The 21,691-nt window shown below is 40.5% G+C and overlaps 1 protein-coding gene across 2 annotated transcripts in view; it reads right to left on the bottom strand.

Moving 5' to 3' along the window:
* Positions 1 to 21,691, bottom strand: part of b4galnt4a (beta-1,4-N-acetyl-galactosaminyl transferase 4a) — a 148,453-nt gene that overhangs the window by 2,045 nt on the left and 124,717 nt on the right. For both annotated transcript variants that reach the window (XM_078793182.1, XM_078793167.1), the window contains exons 8-18: positions 20,725 to 20,803; positions 12,347 to 12,413; positions 9,381 to 9,545; positions 8,111 to 8,220; positions 7,681 to 7,781; positions 6,647 to 6,720; positions 3,995 to 5,414; positions 2,563 to 2,942; positions 2,295 to 2,448; positions 670 to 742; positions 14 to 167 (exon numbers count right to left, since the gene is read on the bottom strand). In XM_078793182.1, coding sequence (XP_078649308.1) covers positions 14 to 167; positions 670 to 742; positions 2,295 to 2,448; positions 2,563 to 2,942; positions 3,995 to 5,414; positions 6,647 to 6,720; positions 7,681 to 7,781; positions 8,111 to 8,220; positions 9,381 to 9,545; positions 12,347 to 12,413; positions 20,725 to 20,803 — 2,777 coding nt within the window. The remainder of the gene's footprint in view (positions 1 to 13; positions 168 to 669; positions 743 to 2,294; positions 2,449 to 2,562; positions 2,943 to 3,994; positions 5,415 to 6,646; positions 6,721 to 7,680; positions 7,782 to 8,110; positions 8,221 to 9,380; positions 9,546 to 12,346; positions 12,414 to 20,724; positions 20,804 to 21,691) is intronic.

Genomic DNA, 21,691 nt, shown 5'->3' with positions numbered 1-21,691 from the left:
CTTTGTTCGTTACCGTCAGGCTCCAGAGGTGAGCTCCCACAGCCGAGTCTCATAACAATGGGAGCGAAAGCGAGGCGTCCCTCCACACAGTGCTTCCGGATGCTCTCCAAGATGTTGAGAGGGAAATGGATGTGGAGGTCACACAGGAACACGATACTGTGGCTATCCTGTCGGTCGGAAAACAAACATTTGTATTCTTGGGATTTACGTAGAAGCGTAAGCAATAAGATGCTGACACCGTCATCCAGTACCCAGCTGGACTTGGGTACTATATATGTACTATGTTTATATTTACTGACATATTACATAATATTGGCAGAGACACAAAATTACTAAGTGGCCTCAGCATCCATAGCCTGCCTTTGAAGTCGCTGAGTTGTGAATGACAGGCCCGCCATTGCGCGGTGACAGCACTGACACTCAACTGACAGATCCACTTAAAGCGGGCACCCCCCCTGGGTGGGTGCCAATGAATGTCTGATCAAGACAAAGCCAGGACGGCAAATAGGGAACAGCCATTGCATTACACATGGTGGGCCAATTGAAAGCCAACTATAAAAGGGGTTGTCGTCAGGCGATACGGTCAATGCGAGGGTCAGAAGGTCAGCGTGTGTCTTTTCCCCTCGCCACATCATCATCATCATCATCTTCACTTTGTGTTCATCTCACCTCGATGGTGTCCACTCCAATCTGCAGTCCTGCCGAGCGCTCAAAGTTCCCTTCTCTCCTCAGATATTCATATCTAAACAAAAACAAGTTAAGATATAGCAAGTTAGCCGCTGAAATGTATGAAAAATACAAATACAAATAGATGGTGTAGACATTGAAAGGGTGAAGGAAAATACATTTCTGGGGATCACAATAGATGAAAATATGAGCTGGAAACCTCATATTACAAATATACAACATAAGGTGGCCAGAAATATTTCAATATTGAACAAAGTAAAATTTGTTCTCAATCAGAAATCACTCCACACTCTTTATTGCTCTCTGGTTCTACCATATCTTACTTATTGTGTGGAAATATGGGCTAATAACTATAAAAACAATCTTCACTCGCTAAATGTACTGCAAAAAAAGGCCAGTAAGGATAATTCATAATGCCGCCTGCAGAGAACATACTAACTCCTTATTTCTAAAATCACAAATACTTCAACTTGCTGATATAGTTCATCTTCAAACAGCTAAAATAATGCATAAGGCTAAAAATAACCAATTAGCTAAAAATGTCATCCAATACTTCTCTACAAGAGAGGAGAAATATGATCTCAGGGAAGAAGTACATTTGAAACACTTCTATGCTAGGACTACGTTAAAAAGCCATAGCATTTCAGTATGTGGAGTCAAGTCAAGTCATGTCAAGTCATGTCAAGTCATGTCAAGTCAAGTCAAGTCAAGTCAAGTCAAGTCAAGTCAAGTCAAGTCAAGTCAAGTCAAGTCAAGGCAAGGCAAGTCCAGTCCAGTCCAGTCAAGTCCAGTCCAGTCCAGTCCAGTCCAGTCCAGTCAAGTCCAGTCAAGTCACGTCATGTCCAGTCAAGTCACGTCATGTCCAGTAAAGTAAAGTAAAGTAAAGTAAAGTAAAGTAAAGTAAAGTAAAGTAAAGTAAAGTAAAGTAAAGTAAAGTAAAGTAAAGTAAAGTAAAGTAAAGTAAAGTAAAGTAAAGTAAAGTAAAGTAAAGTAAAGTAAAGTAAAGTAAAGTAAAGTAAAATTAAACCTTAAACTGTATTATGGAAAGCAGGAAGTGAACAAAAGTAAAGTAAAGTAAAGTAAAGTAAAGTAAAGTAAAGTAAAGTAAAGTAAAGTAAAGTAAAGTAAAGTAAAGTAAAGTAAAGTAAAGTAAAGTAAAGTAAAGTAAAGTAAAGTAAAGTAAAGTAAAGTAAAGTAAAGTAATGTAAAATTAAATTAAATTAAATTAAATTAAATTAAATTAAATTAAATTAAATTAAATTAAATTAAATTAAATTAAATTAAATTAAATTAAATTAAATTAAATTAAATTAAATTAAATTAAACCTTCAACTGTATTATGGAAAGCAGGAAGTGAACAAATGTAACAGTTACTGATTGTAAAAGTACCAGGTGGAGGGGTAGGATTTAATAAGCTTTGCTTCTTCCTACTCCTTTTGGACATGTGGAACTGTGAACTGATTATGTGATGCATTCAATTGTAATCTGATGCATGTTCAAATGAAATAAAACCATTTCCATTACCATTACCATTACCATTGCCATTACCATTACCATTACCATTACCATTACCATTACCATTACCATTACCATGTGTGGTTTTGTACCTCGGCACGCTGCTGTCTCGAAGTGCCTGCTCTACATCCATGTCATCGCTGTCAAAGTCAACAATGATGATGCTGAAATTGTCATCCTTGGTCTGATGGTGGAGATTTTCCATGTCTGAAATGAACTGCTGGACCCAGCGTGCTTGGTTCTTCACTGAATGACAGAACAGGGAGATTATGATGGACGGCAACAAGCTTCTCTTAATGAAAGGAGGTTAAAAGCGAATTAATGAAAAGAATATTCCATCAAACTGGCAGCTGTTCTGACCTGGGACCACAAAGTGCACCATAACATCTTTCCTCCACTGCAGCATGACTGGCTGGCAGAGCAGAGGTTTGGCGTAGGCTGTGCTCCAGGGTGTGGCTGCGGGTCGGGACGGGGACCTGGTCGAGGGCGGGTTCGATGAGGTGCTAAGGTTGGACGTAGCGGCGGAAGGTCCTGAAGCCGGGACGGAGCCTGGAACAGTCTCAGAGTTTTCCAGGCTTTCGTCTACTTGCCTCCCACGGTGCAGGAGCAGATACACGTACTCAGACAGACGCACTACACTGCGGCCTCGCTCCATTAGCTCCAGTTCCACCAGATAGCGGTTTCCTCTGGCAGAGTCACGGCGCTTCTCCACATTGATGATTCGTAACAATGTATAAATCCTGGGGAGGCAATTGCAGGAAACATACATGGGTTTGATAGCGATAAAGCAATTATTCTATTAATGTATTAGTGTTAAGTTGTGGGTAAACTAATATAAATCCAGCCAATCACAGGACACATATAGACAAACAACCATTCACACTCACATTCATACCTATGGACAATTTGGAGTCGCTAATTAACCTAGCATGTTTTTGGAATGTGGGAGGAAACCGGAGTACCCGGAGAAAACCCACACATGCGCGGGGAGAACATGCAAATGCCACACAGCGATGGCTGAGAGTGGAATCGAACTCGGGTTTTCCACTCAAGCACCGTGCAGCTGATTCTAATATTAAAACTGAGAAAAAAACAAAACCCAACAACATAATTTTACAAGAACACAGTGAAAATATTAACAGAAAAAAAAAATAATTTAACAAATTGCCTTCGGGCGAGAGGCGGGGTACACCCCGGACTGGTGGCCAGCCAATCACAGGGCACATATAGACAAACAACCATTCTGATTATAAATGTCGTTGTTGAACCTATTTTTCTATTTTCATATATTTTATACTCAAGTAATCGGTGAGGCCAGTGGTGTCCAAAGAATTCATTGGGGTGCTGCAATGACATCAGCCTCCCAATGGGGTCTGGATCCCTCTGGTAAACAAAGGCAACCATCCATGCATTTTCTATGCCACTTGTCCTCCAATGAAAGGTGTTGCTCAGACGAAATGCATTATGGGAAAACCTTCATTCATTTTCTACCGCTTATCCTCACGAGGGTCGCGGGGGGTGCTGGACTGGTTGGCCAGCCAATCACAGGGCACATATAGACAAACAACCATTCACACTCACATTCATACCTATGGACAATTTGGAGTCGCTAATTAACCTAGCATGTTTTTGGAATGTAGGAGGAGTACATGGAGAACATGCAAACTCCGCACAGAGATAGCCGAGGGCGGAATCAAACTCAGGTCTCTTAGCTGTGAGGCCCGTGTGCTAACCACTCACAGGACTCAGCATATTTCAAACGTTAAGAGAAGAAAAAGTGTGTTGTTGTTACCCTCCATTGCGTTCGTTCAGCTTCTCCATGTACTGGGCCAACACATCCACCACCTCGCTCTCCGCCAGCTGGAGGTTCCCAGACACGTTGCAGCGCAGGTCATTCCAGTCGGACCGCAGCAGCTCAAAGTCCATCGGATTCACAGAGAAGGTCCTCTGCCAGTTGATGCTCTCCTCTGCCCAGCCCGGACGAGCCTCCACTTCCTCGTAACTGTAGTCCGACATCTCGCCTTCCTCCAGTTCTGGCTCTGGGTCAGGGTTGGAGCGGTTTATGTCCTGCTCCAGCTCATCCAGGTTGGAGTCCGGCTGCAATTCTGTGATCTCAGTGGTCCTGAGGTAAGACGTAACCCGCTTTTGACCTTGAGGGTTTTCGGTGGAGTTCGACCAATGAGGTGAAGGCGGAGTGGAGTCTTGGTGATGGGACAGTGGCTCACCTTTACTGGGAGGAGTAGTCGTGACATTGCTCTTCAAAGGGCGACTTTCCCTGAACCGTTTTACATCTGTTTCACCGTTGGTAGACTTTTGAATGCTTCCGTTGTCCGGAGATGCTTTGCCCTCTTTCATGGAGCGACTGGGCCACAATTGAGGGGCGCTGACTGGACTTCTACCCATTTTAACCCCACCAACATTTCCTTGAGCGCCGAGTTTCACCAATCTTGTCGTCTTTCCTGTTTGGTAGAGAAAAACTCCAGGGAATATCTCTCTTGGGTGACGAGACGCCCGCTCCTCCCTCCTCTCTCGACGCTGCTCCCGTTCTTTCTCTCGTTCTCTGTTGGGCCGAGGCCTCGTGATGTAGATCTTGTTCTCATCCTTCTTCTTGTTTGCAGCAAGTTTGCTGTTATTGTCACGGACGTTGTTGCTGTGGGCGGAGTTAGTCAGGATCTGTTTGGCACGACTGGTAAGCGCAGGGATGGAGGACTTTTTGGGGAAAAAGAGAGATCTCGTCAGTTTCGGTGGAGCATCGACTTCTTTCTCAGATACTCCCGGTTCTCCACTTTTACTGTTTGGGCTGCTATGGATCCAGGATAGCGAGCGCCTCGGGATGACGCTATCTATGTCAGGGTAATGCATCCTAGATTGGACTTTGGGTAACATCTCTCCGCTGTCATGACTCCTGTTCATTCTTGGATGAGCTCTTTTCCAATGTCTGTCCCGTTCCGTCTCCTCGTCTCTGTACGGAAAGTGTATCCTCTCTCTATGTTGTGTAATACTATCAATTCCTGCCTCTTCTTTGTCGTCAGGCTCATCTTCTTCATCTTCTCCTTCCTTGCCCACAAATGTAGGCTCAGGTTGATGTTGCGGATGGAAGGGTTTTGAGGCGTGGCTTGTCTGACTAAAGTGAGGAGGCTTTTTGGGAGTCGGTGTGCCAACAATCTCTGCCTCGTCCTCAGCATCCACCATCTCCTCCTCCTCAAGGAAATCTGAAGAGACAACCATGAGAGGGTTGGATGAGACGGTCAGTCTTAGAAATACTATGATATATATATATTGTTATATATATTTAATAGATGGAATATGTTCAGACTTAGAGCATAGAAAACCTGTTCATGACATTCTGAATATGAATTGTACCATTATTAGAGCCCAGAAGACATAAAATAACACCCCTATAGTCAACTTTTCACTCCTATTATTGTTTGTTCGCAACACATCGCTCAACAAAAGTGAAATGTGCAGGTTATGGAATCACCGCAGGGACACAAGAGACTGCCGCCGCTTTATATAGCATGCTACTGAGCTAACTAGTTAGCCTACAATTTATTTAAGGGGTTTCAAATGAAGTGAATATACCGTATTTTCCGGACTTATAAGTGACACTTTGTTTCATAGGTTGGCTGTTCCTGCGACTTATACTCCAGAGCGACTTATAAATGAAAAAAACTGTTTATGTTACATAAACAGTGGACACCTTTTCTGTTTATGTTTATTTTTCGTGTAGCTGAATAACCACTGTGTTAGCATATCTTACACCTATTCAGTCTGTACTATATCATTTTATTATTGTTAGAACTTGCCTTCCAAGAGGAAGTAATGTCTGTTTTTTTTTCAAGTAGTAAAATAAATTACACGCAAAAAACGTGACTTATACTCCAGTGCGACTTATGGATGTTTTTTTCTACCTAATTATGCATTTTTTGGCCTTGTGCGACTTATACTACGGAGCGATTTATATAACTGTTACATTTGTTCACTTCCTGCTTTCCTAATATAGTTTAATTTTTTTTATTAAAAAAAAAATGTTAAAAACTTATATATATATTTTTTTTATTATTTTTTGTCACGTACCAAAGTACAAGGTGATAATTTCTTACTAGTTAGCTCAGTAGCATGCTATATAAAGCGGCGGCAGTCTCTTGTGTCCCTGCGGTGATTCCATAACCTGCACATTACACTTTTATTGAGCAATGTGTTGCGAACCAACAATAATAGGAGTGTAAAGTTGACTATAGGGGTGTTATTTTATGTCTTCTGGGCTCTAATAACGATACAAATCATATTCAGAATGTCATGAACAGGTTTTCTATGCTCCAACTCTGAAAATATTCCATGTATTAATATTGAATCCTACTTGGTGGATATTCACGGATTAACGGATTAACAAATTAACAATGATAAACGAGAGGCGGCGGTGGGATTGGTGACTGTGACTTACCATCAGGGTTGGGAAAGAAGAATGGCCTATCATCTTCCTCCTCATCCATCTTCATATACTTGTAGAAACCAAATCTGGCATACAAAAAGACACACAAACACTTAAATTTAAACATAACGTCTGTTTTAGTTGAATGTATGCTGTGGCATGATGGTATGATCCCACCCCTCCCTTTCTGATCTGAACCTAAGTAGTGCTTTGGTACTGGACTTTTATGTGATTGCACAATTTTTAATGTGCAGAACTTCCACATTATATTTGTTTTTTTTGGGCATCATTTCTGGGTTTTCGAATATTTGGACATCGCCGCACGTTTGCCCCCGTCAGCCAGCATAGGTGTCACCATCCCTGTCATGTCTTTGGGTCAAAGACATTAATAATTCATAAGTTTCACAAGTTAGTTAAAATGAAAGTAATAAATAGCTAAAAGTCCTAATAAATATTGTTAAAAACGCTAAGGTTAAAAAGTTTACAGAGTGAGACATCTTCTCTAGAAAGTATCGTTTTGGGCCACTAGAGAGTGCTCTCGCATATAGACAAGCTTTGTTGTTTTTCTCTCGGTGAAAAGCAGGCTTACCTCACGGCAGAAATGAAACGGGAAAACCTCATAAACACGCTGAAAGTTGCTCCAAACGCTTGTTTCTTGGGAAATTATTGTCTTTGTATAAAGTGTAAAGTGTATAAAGAACTTACATAGATGCATCTGCTTTTTCAAAAGTTGTACTCGTTTTGTGAAGTTCGCTAGCTTCATGCTACTGCTAGCTTGCATTTGCAGTTGGTGTGTTAGCTAACTGTTAGCTGATGTGTGTTTAGCCTGCAACATGAGCAGTATTGGAATTTATTTTATTTTTTCTGTATGTTTCAGTTACCACTTATTATTACAAGAAAGCTTCATAAAGCAAGAAAAGCAAGCGGAAAAGTATGCGGAGTTTTTGCTGGCTGTCTAGCAGCATACAGTGTTGTGAGGATAGCACAATCCCACTGAAACACGGACAAGATCAGCGTTTAGTGTACCAAGGTTTTGAATAACTTACTTTTCTAAGTAGATTGGAGACTCTCGGTAGAAACACTTGTTTTCTCTCTCCATGTGTGTGAGCCGTGTGAAGTCGTTTGGGTAGACGAAAGAAAGATACACCTGGAGAAAAGTATGATTATATACAATATAAGTGAGAGTACAGTCATAAAATCACTTTTACACTTTGAATTTGATGTAGTAAGTTCTTTTTTCCGATAGGGGGCAGCAGCGTTCAAGATCACCTGCTATCTACTTCCCTCATGTGAATGCTAAACTATCTCTCCTTTACTTTTTAGCAGGTTAAAAGTCACTCACACCAGCCTTCCATAATTGGATGTACTTCTGACAACCCCGCCAAGATGATTTTTAATTTCAGCCAATTAAAACAGCATTAAAGATGAGTGGCAAGCCTGGTGATCCACGGGAAAGGTGATGGAGCGGTCACTTACAAACTGCAGGCCCTGGTATCTGGCGATGGGGAAATCTTTGACGACGTAAGTCGGAGAGTAAAGACAAGCAGGCAGAATGTTTTCCAGGCGAGAGGGGTTGATCATGGGAGCTGAAAGAAGAGATAAAAAAATGATGAAGTACTCAAAATGACGAACGCTTATGTTGTAGTGACCACTGTACTACTAAAATGGTGAATGTAGTATCATCAAGTAGGGGAAAAATCAGATTATGGATGCTTCTTCAGGTTTTATAATTTAAACAGTTACATTAAGTTGATGGTACCGAGCTTATCTTGATGTATTCCTTTAAGCAACCTTTGTTAGATTTTTTTTCCTCTTTCCCTAACACAGCCATTTTACCCGCTTGCTGATTAAAGGAAACTAGACTGGAGCCGCAAAACATAATTCAAAAACAATCTTATAAACTTTCAAAAGTTTATACCTGAAGAAATGTGCAGCAACGTGCTCACATCCAGGGTGAATTGCGAGTTTTTTGATTGACTGACAGATTTAGAGGGAATTTTGGGGTATTTAAGTAGTTCAGAGGAGAAAAAGCGGAGTTGATTGAGTACTTGGCTGCACGGAGGTTGAGTGGTTAGTGCGCAGGCCTCACAGCAAGGAGACCAGGGTTCAATTCCACCCTTGTCCATCTCTGTATGGAGTTTGCATGTTCTCCCAGTGCATGCGTGGGTTTTCTCCGGGTACTGCGGTTTTTATTCCTTCCACATTCCAAAAACATACTATACTAATTGTCCATAGGTATGAATGTGAGTGTGAATGGTTGTTTGTCTATATGTGCCCTGTGATTGGCTGGCCATCAGTCCAGGGTGTACCCCGCCTCTCGCCCGAAGACAGCTGGGATAGGCTCCAGCATCCCTGTGAGTAACAGATCTTGCTAATATAGAAGATAAATGTACATAAATATCTGTGTAAATTAAATGTAAACTCTGTTGTTTACTCTGGTGTTAAATACTTGGCCATTGCGAAGGGAGCCATAACAAAGTGGCTGAAGAGCCACATGTGGCTGTCGAGCCGTGGGTTGCAGACCCCTGCCCTAACAGAACAATACAGTCCACTGAGAAGTAGCTACCTGCTGCCCGGTTGTCTGCCTTGGGAACCGTAGTACATTTTTATGGAGTTCATTGTAAGTACTGTAACTACAAGAAATGAGTACACGAAGAATACAGTATGTGACATTGAATAAATTACGCTATTTTTTTTACAGTGTACAAAAGTCAAATAGTCCAAAAATAATGATGAACAGATTTACTGCTATAGAAGGTGTCTCTCGGGTCCGGCTTCAGCATGTCTGCTCCGTGCTGTGGGATGCCACCTCCTTCCACCTTCCAGGGTAGAGACTCCTCTGGGAGGCGGACGTGACTGGCAAAGGTTTGAGGGATGTGACCTATACTGTTCATCTTGAGACTGGACTCGTCTGGAAAAAAATAGAAACATAAAAAATACAAAATTTTAAAAGACAGATGGCTGAGAAGGAGTGTGGAGACAGATCCATATAAAGGTGTTTGAAGGACAAACAAATGCACATCGATTGTGGTGTGACCCTCGTAGATCACAGGGTGAAAGGGGGAAGGGGAGACAGACGGTCACTGAATACTTCATTAAGTACGCCTGCACAATCTCACGAGAGATATATACAGGAGCTGTATCAACAATTCATACAATAATGTTCATACAGTAGATACTTATGCTCACTTATTAAACATTGATACTGTTCGAGATGTTTTCCTTCAATAATTAGTGTACTGCATCATAACAACAGATGTACAGTTGTGTGAATAAAACCCACACATTTGGCACACTTTAATGTTTCAGATCATCCAAAAAATGAAAAAAAAACTGTCAGTGACCACATAACTGAACACAAAATGCAGTTATTAAATTAAACTTTTTATTGTTAACAGAGAAAAAAATTCCAAACCTACGTGACTCTATGTGATTGCCCCGGTTAAAACATAACTTCATTGAGATTAATGGAGATCCATCAGTCTGGAAAAGGTTATAAAAAGCAATTTCTAAAGCTTTGGGACTCCAGGAAAACCACAAATGATGAGCCTTCCCAAAATTACCCCAAGAGCACAGTGACGACTCATGAAAGAGGTCACAATAGACCCCACAACGACACCTTCACTGAGCAACATTTATTTGATGACCTAAAACATTTAAGTGTGACAAAAAAAAAACAAAATATGGAAGGAGGGAAAACAATATTTGACACTACTGTATATATATGTATTCTTCAAGTTTCCTTAAATATTCTTAATATACTCAAAAGTTTGGGATCACTTGCAAATTTATTTGTTTTCCAAAGAAAAACACATTTTCATGCATTTCACAAACAATTTTTTCCATTTCACAAAATTCAACATTTTTTTAGAGGCCTACTATCAACAACTGTCAGTCCTCCGCATCAATCTCCTGGTATGGCTGCTAATCCAAGTTAATCAATTTATAAGGCTAATAGATTATTAGAAAACCCATCTAAAAAATCTAAACTAAAACTAAAATCTCTTACCATGCTGTTAACTACTCCCTTCAGAGAGCAGCACAAACTGGGTCTAACAAGGACAGAAAAACGCTGCACAACTGTGCAAGAACACAAATATCTGAGAGTGTGTAGTTCAAGACAAAGATGTCACCTGGCAGCCGCACTAAATACTAGCCGTCAAACACCAGTGTCAGTATCAACAGTGAAGCGGCGACTTCAGGATGCTGGACTTCATGGCAGGATTGCCAAGAAAAAGCCATATCTCTCAGACTGGCCCAAAAAATTTCCAAGTGAAACCTTTGAGCCGTAGCGTATTTGTGACTATATTAATTACAGAATATTAATTAATTGCAGAACCCACCTTGCAATCTTAAACTTGTTTCATAAAATACACAGTATTTTTAACAGGACAACGAGCACGATTGTGCATCAGTCACTGTGTTTTTTTTTGTCTACTTGTTTCGAGTGGTGGCTGGTGATATGATATGAAGTCAGTTGTAAAACATAATAAAACAGCATCATCATCTTTATGAAGGCAGATTATTTTTGATATTGTTCACATACTGGTTCCCATTACACAGTGCTGGTGTGCTTGATGTGAAGTGTCAAAGAAAGTAGAAGAAAGAAAAAAGTTTGAAGAAGAAAAACAAAATAGTGCAGAGGAGAATAATAATTACACCAATCGATAGCGGAGGAGGAGGAGAAGGCATGTGTGATTAATGGCACGTCAGGAGCAAGGCCTGATGGGAGAAATGTCATGTAATGAACAGGGCGGTCAGCAACATTTTTATCCTTGGGTTGGTTTCACAGTGTGTGTACATATGCCGAACAAAGGGTATCTATTTTTAAACTTCTTCCCAGTGCTATTAGACATCTGCTAATCACATACCTGTTTTTCACAACGCCACTGATGTAATTATGGGCTGGCTCCCAGAGTATGGCTTTGGTCCAAGTCTTTAACCGTCTCATTCTTTTGCTTCAATATTTCACTAAGTTACTCTAAAAAGAACCAGAACTATATACTACGGTGTATACAAGATGTTAAAGGTCAGATCATAAGGTATTTATTCTCACAGACCTATTGAGATTTATTTGAAGAAAATGGCTTTCGATTGGGATGACTACGATCCCACCAATACCTTCTAGCATCTGTGAGGACCAGACCTGTCATATTCAAATAATATTTAACTCATATTTTGCCTGTTACCTGTATTTCTCATGAAAAATTAATAGTCAAGTGTTTTTTCTCCTCACTTCGGAAAAATAATGCAAATGTCGACAGGCATGGTCAGAGCCATACCCATCTAAGCTCTGTCACCGAATACCGAATAGATAGCTGTCGCTAGCATCGCAAGCGTTCCAGCTAACTACATTGCCTCTCCAATTTACTCACTAAACTAAAGAAAAGGGTTTCAAACACAGTGGAAAAGATAGAAGCTAAAACCTACCACTTCCACACCAAATAAGAGGAGAATCTTTTTTCCATTCGATCTCAGTCTTTGTGAAATGTAATCCAATCTAACGTCATGTCTCGTCAGTGGAACATTACTGATGCCTAGATATCAGAACAATGCTATAACTTGTCTTTCAATACTTTTTCAGTAAAAATAGATTATAGTAAACCACAAAACAGCAACCATTTATTTTTGTATTATTATTATTTTTTTAAAACAGCAATATAGTGAGGGAGCAAAGGAAATTCCAAGCGGTAAAACAAACAAACCTCTTACCTGTATACAGTGAAATGTAGGCTGAGTCTATGACTTCATATTTCAGACCAGGGAGAAACGGACGCCACTGCGTGTGAAAAGAGAGAGGAGAGAGGGAGGTGAGAAGAGATAACATGTGTGAACAGGATGGATCCCGTGAATCTTCCATCACGGTTTCTAGTCCATACTGACACTTAGTGTTATTGATTTCAGCAATGTAATGAGATCAATGTGATGCTGTGGTTTTGTACAAACACATTAGGCGGACAAAGAAAAGAACAATAGTTCCAGGCTGCGAGAACAGTGAGAAAATAGCAAAGCAATATATGAATTTGTAATGAAAATAGATCATAAACTGACAATTAAAAAAAAAAAAATGTGACAATCAAAAAAAAAAAAACGTAGAGAGGAGCAAAGTGAGGCCGAGCAAGCAAGAGACAAGCTACAATTCTTTAAATAGATTTCAAAATTAACAAGTCACTTCTGGTTAGCCGGGCTATAATCACAGGAGACAGGTCATTTTAGCAGCGGCAAATAAAAGCACCCTCCTCGGAACTCATGCAAATGCCTACACACTAACACACACAATCTGCATTGAAAGCTTGAAATAAATCAATAAATACTGTCTGTCTTTCCCCTGCTGCCACTTCAAACCCACAAATACCAGAATGACAAACAAGGTTAGTGAGACTTCATGCTGTGCAATTGCAGGAAGGGACTCAGCAGGCCACCTAAGGTTTTAGCAGGATGTCATTATTTGACTCCAGCGACAAGGCCTCAAGGTCACGTAAGACAGGTGCTACTAGCTTCACTGGAAGGACAAATAAAAACATTGAAGTAATGTATGCAAATCCAAGTAGTAAAAACCTGGTGGAGAATATCACTAAGGGAGTCACAAGATCTTGCAAGTTTAAAACTTGCTCAGCGAAAAGCTGTCCAATTGGGATTTTATAATGTGAACTATGGTATCGCCGCTGTGAATGGTCATACACCTAATATGGAAGTGGCAGTGCAGGAGGCGGGAACGGAACCACACATTCATTGCTTTACCCACAATATAAACCTTGCAATTCAAGCTGTCTCTGTGTTCCAGTTGAGAATGACTGCTTCAAAACAGGTCTGCCCTGCCGTCAAGGTGTCTCTTATTTATTTTTGTGGGGGTTGGCAACCCCCACAGTCCAAGCAGAGGCCGCAGTCAGTTTCTATTTGATCAAAGTTACTACAAATTTGTCAGATCAAAACACAATCACTGGATATGGCTTCTATCAAAACATATTATACGATCGTGTAACGTCTCACCTTGGGAGCTGAGTGCATTGTGACAAATTACATAATGAAAACTGCCAGGATGCAGAATAGGAAAAGGTCATCATTCCACACGCATATTCCCTGAGACAGCTTTCTTTCTCCAATTTCAACAACGTCTCAGGAGTTTTAAAAATGCTGCAGGGTATAAATTCATTCCTTTATTTTCTACCGCTTATCCTCACAAGGGTCACGGGGGGGGTGCTGGAGCCTATCCCAGCTGTCTTCGGGCAAGAGACCCTGGACTGGTCGCCAGCCAATCACAGGGCAAACAACCATTCACACTCACATTCATACCTATGGACAATTTGGAGTGGCCAATTAACCTAGCATGTTTTTGGAATGTGGGAGGAAACCGAAGTACCCAGAGAAAACTCCGAGATAGCCGAGGTTGGAATTGAACTCGGGGTCTCCTAGGTGCGAGGTCTGCGCGCTAACCACTCGACCGTCGGGCAGCCGAGTACTCGATGAACTCAGCTTTTTCTCCTCTGAACTACTTTGATACCCCAAAATTCCCTCTAAATCTGGCAGTCAATCAAAATCATGGGAGACCCGCTAACCACTCGACCACCGTACAGCCTGGGTATAAATTAACTAGGAAAACAATGACGGAATTCAAAACCCTCCCGAATTTTAGAAACACGCAATATATGGAATGACGATGGAAAACAAATGTAGTTCTGCCATGTTAGCTGGCATTTCAACACCTACATATTTGTCGTCAAATTAGGCTACACCTGAGTTACTTCGGGGTTCCTCTCATCTTATATATGAATGAACAAAAAGTCCCCAAGACACATAGTAAAATATTTCACAAATCCCCCAGAGACAAGACAAAACCCAACAATGAGCCACTGATTTGTGCACACCCTTCATAATACAAGTTGTCAGGAACATTGAGTAGCTTACAAAAAAAGACCATCTACTACCAGACATGTGCTCCCACACTAATTATGCTCCTTTTAGACTTGACAACATAATAGATTTGAACATTTCCAGGATAAAATGCCACAAAGGGTTTGATGTGACATGAAGTCTTGCCTGCAGACAAAGAAACACAAACGAGAGCGGTATGTGGAGGTGGATGGAGCAAAATGGGCTGCTTCCACATATTAAGGCTCTTTGACAATTAATGGAGACAAATAACACAATTTACCGGCGTGTCTTTGCCAGTCATGCGCTATACTCTTGACACCAATATTTTGGCTACATATTAATTAAGTCAAACTTACAAGCTCGTATGAGGTGGAACATGATGGTAAAACAATGTTTGTGTTTTACTCTCAGTGGTTTACTATAACGGTTTATACATTTATTGAGAGTAAAAACTGTTTAACCTAGCATGTTTTTGGAATGTGGGAGGAAACCGGAGTACCCGGAGAAAACCCACGAGAACATGCAAACTCCACACAGAGATGGCCGAGGGTGGAATTGAACTCGGGTTTCCTAGCTGCGTGCTAATCACTCGACCACCGTGCAGACAGATTTAGTAAATGCTGTGTTTAAATGAGTGTATAGAATCTTTGTGGTGCTGGGGTGCTGGAGCCTATCCCAGCTGTCTTCAGGCGAGAGGCGGGGTACACCCTGGACTGGTGGCCAGCCAATCACAGGGCACATATAGACAAACAACCATTCACACTCACATTCATACCTATGGATAATTTGCAGTCGTCAATTAATCTAGCATGTTTTCGGCATGTGGGAGGAAATACCCGGAGAAAACCCAGAAATGGCCAAAGGTGGAATTGAATTTGGGTCTCCTAGCTGCGTGGCCTGTGTGCTAACCACTCCCGCACCGTGCAGCCAGACTTAGTAAACCCTGTGTTTAAATCAGTGTATAGAATCTTTATCCATATTATGGCCAAAATAAGCATTCATACTTGATCATAAAAAAACATGACCACATTCCCATATTCCCATCATTCCTTCAGTAGCTGCCAGTTGTTTTGTTGCTATGTTTTTCTATGTGTTATTTATTTATAGCCATTTTAACTGAACATTTACTTGTGTGTTTTCTTTCAACTGTTGAGTGCCGAGCACAACGCAAGATTAATCTTGACATGTGCAACAAAGTGAAGTTAATCAAAGGGGCAGGGAGACGAGAGAATTCCGAATCCATATGCTTGACAGCTGCTGCACTGAAGTTGACTTTTCACTTTCACATAATTAATGAGATTAAAAAGCGAGGTGTCTGAAATGTACATTGATGATAAAAAACATACACAATACTCTTTAATGACTGGTTCCAGGTGGCAGTGAAGCGGGGATACTTTTGTGTGTGAGTGTGCGGTGTGTGCGTACAGTGACGTGTTCATTAATTGGTCGACAGCGTGACATTTGGCCCGGCACAAGCGATAAAAGAGGAACAGTAAAATTGTGAATCTAAATCTTGCACCTTTGCTGCTACCGCTAATTAAGCCATGACTTTTCTCTCTTTCCTTTTTCTTTATCTCCCTTCCTCTCCCGCTTTTCCGCTTTACGTTATGCTGACAACCAGACCCGTATTCCATTAAGTCGGCCTGTTTCTCCGACAACAAAATCCAGAAAGCAATTGAAACAATTCAAAACACCGCTGTGCCAACAAATAACTTCAAATGGAGTGCTGAGACTTGTAGACTGAAAACATTCCGTGCAATTATCATGGCTGCTGTTTACTATTCTGTGTTTCATGTCTTGTTGTACTAAAGATCCAAGACAAAGATGTGTCAACTGCTTTCCTATAGAGTAACTTTGCACAATTGTTGTAATTCAGTCACACCGGAGGGCATTTTTGAGCGTAAGGCCAGGACATTGACTAGGCCAGGGGTCTCAAACTCAATTTACTTGGGGGCCACTGGAGCTCGGGTCTGGGTGAGACTGGGCCGCATCAGGTTTTCCAAAAAAAACCAAAAAACGCATTTATTAAAAAAAAAAAAAATTAAAAAACTTCGCTTTGGTTCCAATTTTATACAAGAAAAGCTCTGATAAAACATTCCACTGTTCTCAAATATCTTACTTTTTATTTTTCTACACAAAATAATATGAAAAATAAATAAACAAATAAAGAATAAAGAAAATCAATCAATTAGTAATAAATAAATAAATATAATAATAATAATAAAACCGCAAATAATAAAAACTTAAGAAACCACGTATAGTTGGTGGGTAGACAAATGATTTTTTTCAGATTAAAATGAACAAAGCATTATTAGAGCCCTGTAGACATGACAAAACACGACTATAGTCACATTTATACTCTTTTTATTTACAACATATTGCGCAACTGCAGGGTCTTGAGACACATGCTAACTCGCAAACTAGAGAGCTAGCGACCTAAACGGTAGCCTTCAAGTTATGTCCTTTAAACTTAAAAAAGCCAAAAACTTACCACTTCCACACGGATAGGGAGGATAACTATTAACAGTTATTTAACCTTTAACATGAACATTAATCAAACGTAATAATTTTTTCTGGGTACATGATACCATACAGCATCCATATCAAACTTGCGTGGGCCACACTAACATTAAACTTTCATATCAAGGCGGGGGCCTCAAACTAGTGTCCTGCGGGCCACATTTGGCCCGCGGGCCGTGTGTCTTAAAGATGAAAAAATTGCTTGCCTGGGTAAATAAAGGTTAAAAAAAAAATTAATACAATGTTAATAAGGCTCGACCTTTCGGCCTTAGCAGAAATAGACAATCGATCCCCGATTAACTGATTCAGAGTGCATTGCAAATCATTTTTTATATAATTGTAACCCTTTTTAGTGAGAACCTTCCAACACAAACAATATATCACACATCTCAGTATTTTCCCAAAAAGTCTAGGAGAGAAACTTTTTACACGAGTATACAAAACCCTGTTTTGTATTTCATAGAAAAACAGCACAAACCAGCTTTAATGGAGAGAAGCACGAAGATAGAAATAGTGCTGCTGGGATTTGACGCAACATTTCCAATGCCGACTGAAGTAATGGAGAGGTTTTGTCACAGTGCAGCTTTGCTAAGTTGCTTACTCATCCGAACTGAACAACAAGCTCCTCATTCATGGGCCTGCTGCTCCACACGACGCACTCTTTCCGTTCCTTTAGGGAAGATGCAATGTATCCCGAACCTGCTGCTTATCGCATCTTTTCTCCTAATTTCATTCATTCATTCATTTTCTGATGGAGCCTATCCCAGCTGTCTTCGGGCGAGAGGCGGGGTACACCCTGGACAGCCAATCACAGGGCACATATAGACAATACTTAGACACTGGGAGGAGCCGCAGGCCGTGCCATCAGGGAACCTGACCCCCACGTTAAAGGGAGGAAACCCCCAGCCGGCCGGGTCGAAGGGACCCAAGGACAGCACCCTCATCAGCAGACCCGACACAGCCCCCAGTGTGGAGGACCTAAAAGGATAAACACCTAGCATGTTTTTGGAATGTGGGAGGAAACCGGATAACCCGGAGAAAACCCACAATGCACGGGGAGAACATGCAAACTCCACACAGAGATGGCCGAGGGTGGAATCAAACTCGGGTCTCCTAGCTGTGAGGTCTGCGCGCTAACCACTTGTTCACCGTGCAACCTTGTAATATACATAATATATAATAATATACACAGTATATTTACATATATATATTACCCGGAGAAAACCCACAATGCACGGGGAGAACATGCAAACTCCACATCGAGATGGCCGAGGGTGGAATCAAACTCGGGTCTCCTAGCTGTGAAGTCTGCGCGCTAACCACTTGTTCACCGTGCAACCTTGTAATACACATAATATACACAGTATATTTACATATATATATTACCCGGAGAAAACCCACACATGCACGGGGAGAACATGCAAACTCCACACAGATATGGCCGAGGGTGGATTCAAACTCGGGTCTTCTACCTGTGAGGTCTGCGCGCTAACCACTCGTCCACCGCGCAGCAATTTCTTCACACAAAATAAACAAAATGAGCCAGCCCAGAAAGAACATTGCTTTCATTTTCATTTCAAAGGTAAGTCTGTGTATTCTTTCTTCTTTACTACGAGCGCTGCAACACAAACACACTCCCGCAGGAACAGCCCACCTTTGACCGCACAATCAGAGCCTGGAATACAACACAGAGGGAAAAGCTGTGAATCCAGACTCTGCCTTTATGTGGATTTATGTGAGGCCTCTGCTTATGCTGTTGTGAGCCAGTCGCAATAAATCTGCTGTTTTTGTAGAGGTGTGAAATATATCCCCTGTTAAATCTCACAAGAGGGCTGTAATAACAAGTGCAACGCACACACACGATGATCGTGATTTGCTGCATGACCTTTATAACTTTCACTAAATTGTTTCGACGAGTATAAACCACTTTGATGGTTTCATAGATGGCAGGCAGGCGATTCGTATTAGAAGGCTTATTTTTATCTTTATTCCAATAAATAGCAGATAACACCCAACAGCGCGGCTTGGAAAAAGCAAGTCATAACATAACACAATAAAAGTTGACATAAGGCACTTAAGTACCAAATTTTAGCCCATTCAAGCACGTGGATGCTCACACTGAAATTATTTTTTGGAGGTCAACATTGCTTCCATTGGATTTCCCAGCCGTTGCATAATTATCTAATTATAACATATGAATAGCCATTTTATCATCTAAAATTCTAGCCATTTTCTAAACCGCTTATGCTTATTAGGGTCATGGGGGTATGTTGGAGCCTATCCCAGCCGACTTTTGGCAAGAGGTGGGGTACAACCCTGGATTAAAAATTATTTAACCCCCTTTTTTCCATGCTGAAACAATGGTAATGGTAATGGTAATGGTAATGGTAATGGTAATGATTTTATTTCATTTGAACATGCATCAGATTACAATTGAGTGCATCACATAATCAGTTCACATTTGTTCACATTTGTTCACTTCCTGAATTTAATTTAATTTATTTTATTTTATTTTATTTTTGTCACATACCAAAGTACAAGGTGATATGAGCAATTAAAATTAAAATTAAAATTAAAATTAAAATTAAAATTAAAATTAAAATTAAAATTAAAATTAAAATTAAAATTAAAATTAAAATTAAAATTAAAATTAAAATTAAAATTAAAATTAAAATTAAAATTAAAATTAAAATTAAAATTAAGCTAAACTAAAATTAAAATTAAAACAATAAAATAAAATAAAATAAAATAAAATAAAATAAAATAAAATAAAATAAAATAAAATAAAATAAAATAAAATAAAATAAAATAAAATAAAATAAAATAAAATAAAATAAAATAAAATAAAATAAAATAAAATAAAATAAAATTAAAATTAAAATATATTATGAAAGCAGGAAGTGAACAAATGTAACAGTTACTGATTGTAGGTAGGATTTAATAAGCTTTGCTTCTTCCTACTCCTTTTGGACATGTGGAACTGGGAACTGATTATGTGATGCACTCAATTGTAATCTGATGCATGTTCAAATGAAATAAAACCATTACCATTACCATTACCATTACCATTAACCATTACCATTACCAAATGATAAATAAAGGAAGCATAAAAATGACATTGAAGCTGTGTGGGAGAAGGAAGCATCTCCAGTAAAACCAGTCACCATAGCGATAACCCGAGGCTGGTCAAAATATTCCTTCCACAGACACACAGCGGTGATCTCTTTTCATCATCGTCATGCACCCTCCCACTCAAAGTCCGAGCACACGGGACTCGGGTATTTGAAACTTTAACATGAAATGAAGAACCTCTCATCTCTAAGCTTTTGCCTGAGGTGCAAGAACACCACCACTGCTGGAGAAATGGTGCAGAGGCAGAGGGGGGAGCTGGAGCAAATAGAAAAATGAACACTATAGGTAGACGATGATACAGAGAGAGGAAAAAAAACAACTAGCCAGGAGACGTGCTCATCATTTCAAAAGGTTGTTACCAGATGACAACAAACAAAGATCAACGGAGAGGTGGGAGCTGTTTTCCAAACCAAACATCATTTAGTTCCACATTCCTTCACAGGAAAGTGTCACTGAGAGCTAAGAGCACATTTACTAAGCAAACGCATGGCAAGGCGAGTGTCATATGCGATGAGGAAAAGACGCCTGAAGCCAAATGTAGATAAATGAATCTTAGGTACACTCACCCCAACCTCCACGTGATCGGAACCCTTGTCATCCTGCTTGTGCAGAATCTCAAAGTAGTATCGTCTGGATGACATCAGACTGAGGAAAGAGAGACAGATTGTTTGTTTTTTTACTTATTTGATAAAATATACACAAATCTTCCTCAGAGAAAACATCGTCTTAGTTTACAAACAGAATGCAGCAGTGAGGCAATGCCCTACTAGCCTAGCAACACTAGAACACTGGAATAGAAGACTTTTCATTCATTTTCTACCGCTTATCCTCACCAGGGTCGCCGGTGTGCTGGAGCCTATCCCAGCTGTCTTCGGGCGAGAGGCGGGGTACACCCTGGACTGGTTGCCAGCCAATCACAGGGCACAAATAGAACAGGGAGAACATGCACACTCCACACAGAGATGGCTGAGAGTGGAATTGAACTTGGGTGTCCTAGCTGTGAGGCCTGTGCGCTAACCACTCGACCACCGTGCAGCCAATATCAAATTTGAATATCAAAATAATCAATATTCATTCATTCATTCATTTACTACCGCTTTTCCTCACGAGGGTCGAGGGGGTTGCTGGAGCCTATCCCAGCTGTCTTCAGGCGAGAGGCGGGGTACACCCTGGACTGGTGGCCAGCCAATCACAGGGCACATATAGACAAACAACCATTCACACTCACATTCATACCTATGGACAATTTGGAGTCGCTAATTAACCTAGCATGTTTTTGGAATGTGGGAGGAAACCGGAGTACCCGGAGAAAACCCACAAATGCACGGGGAGAACATGCAAACTCCGCACAGGTGAAAGATGGAATCGAACTTGAGTGTCCTAGCTGTGAGACCTGCGTGCAAACCGTGCAGCCAAACATAGAATATACCATATGTATATTCAGGGATTAAACCTGGATTGTGTCGTGAGTTAACAATGGCAATTGAAGAGAGAAGGGGAATGTCATAATTCCAACAGTGATTTTTATTGCAA

Source organism: Doryrhamphus excisus, linkage group LG1 (assembly GCF_037039965.1).
Source record: "Doryrhamphus excisus strain RoL-2023G ecotype Guam linkage group LG1, RoL_Dexc_Guam_v1.1, whole genome shotgun sequence".
NCBI lineage: Eukaryota > Metazoa > Chordata > Actinopteri > Syngnathiformes > Syngnathidae > Doryrhamphus > Doryrhamphus excisus.
Note: the sequence above shows the minus strand (reverse complement) of the source record. Positions and strands in the feature narration are given on the sequence as shown.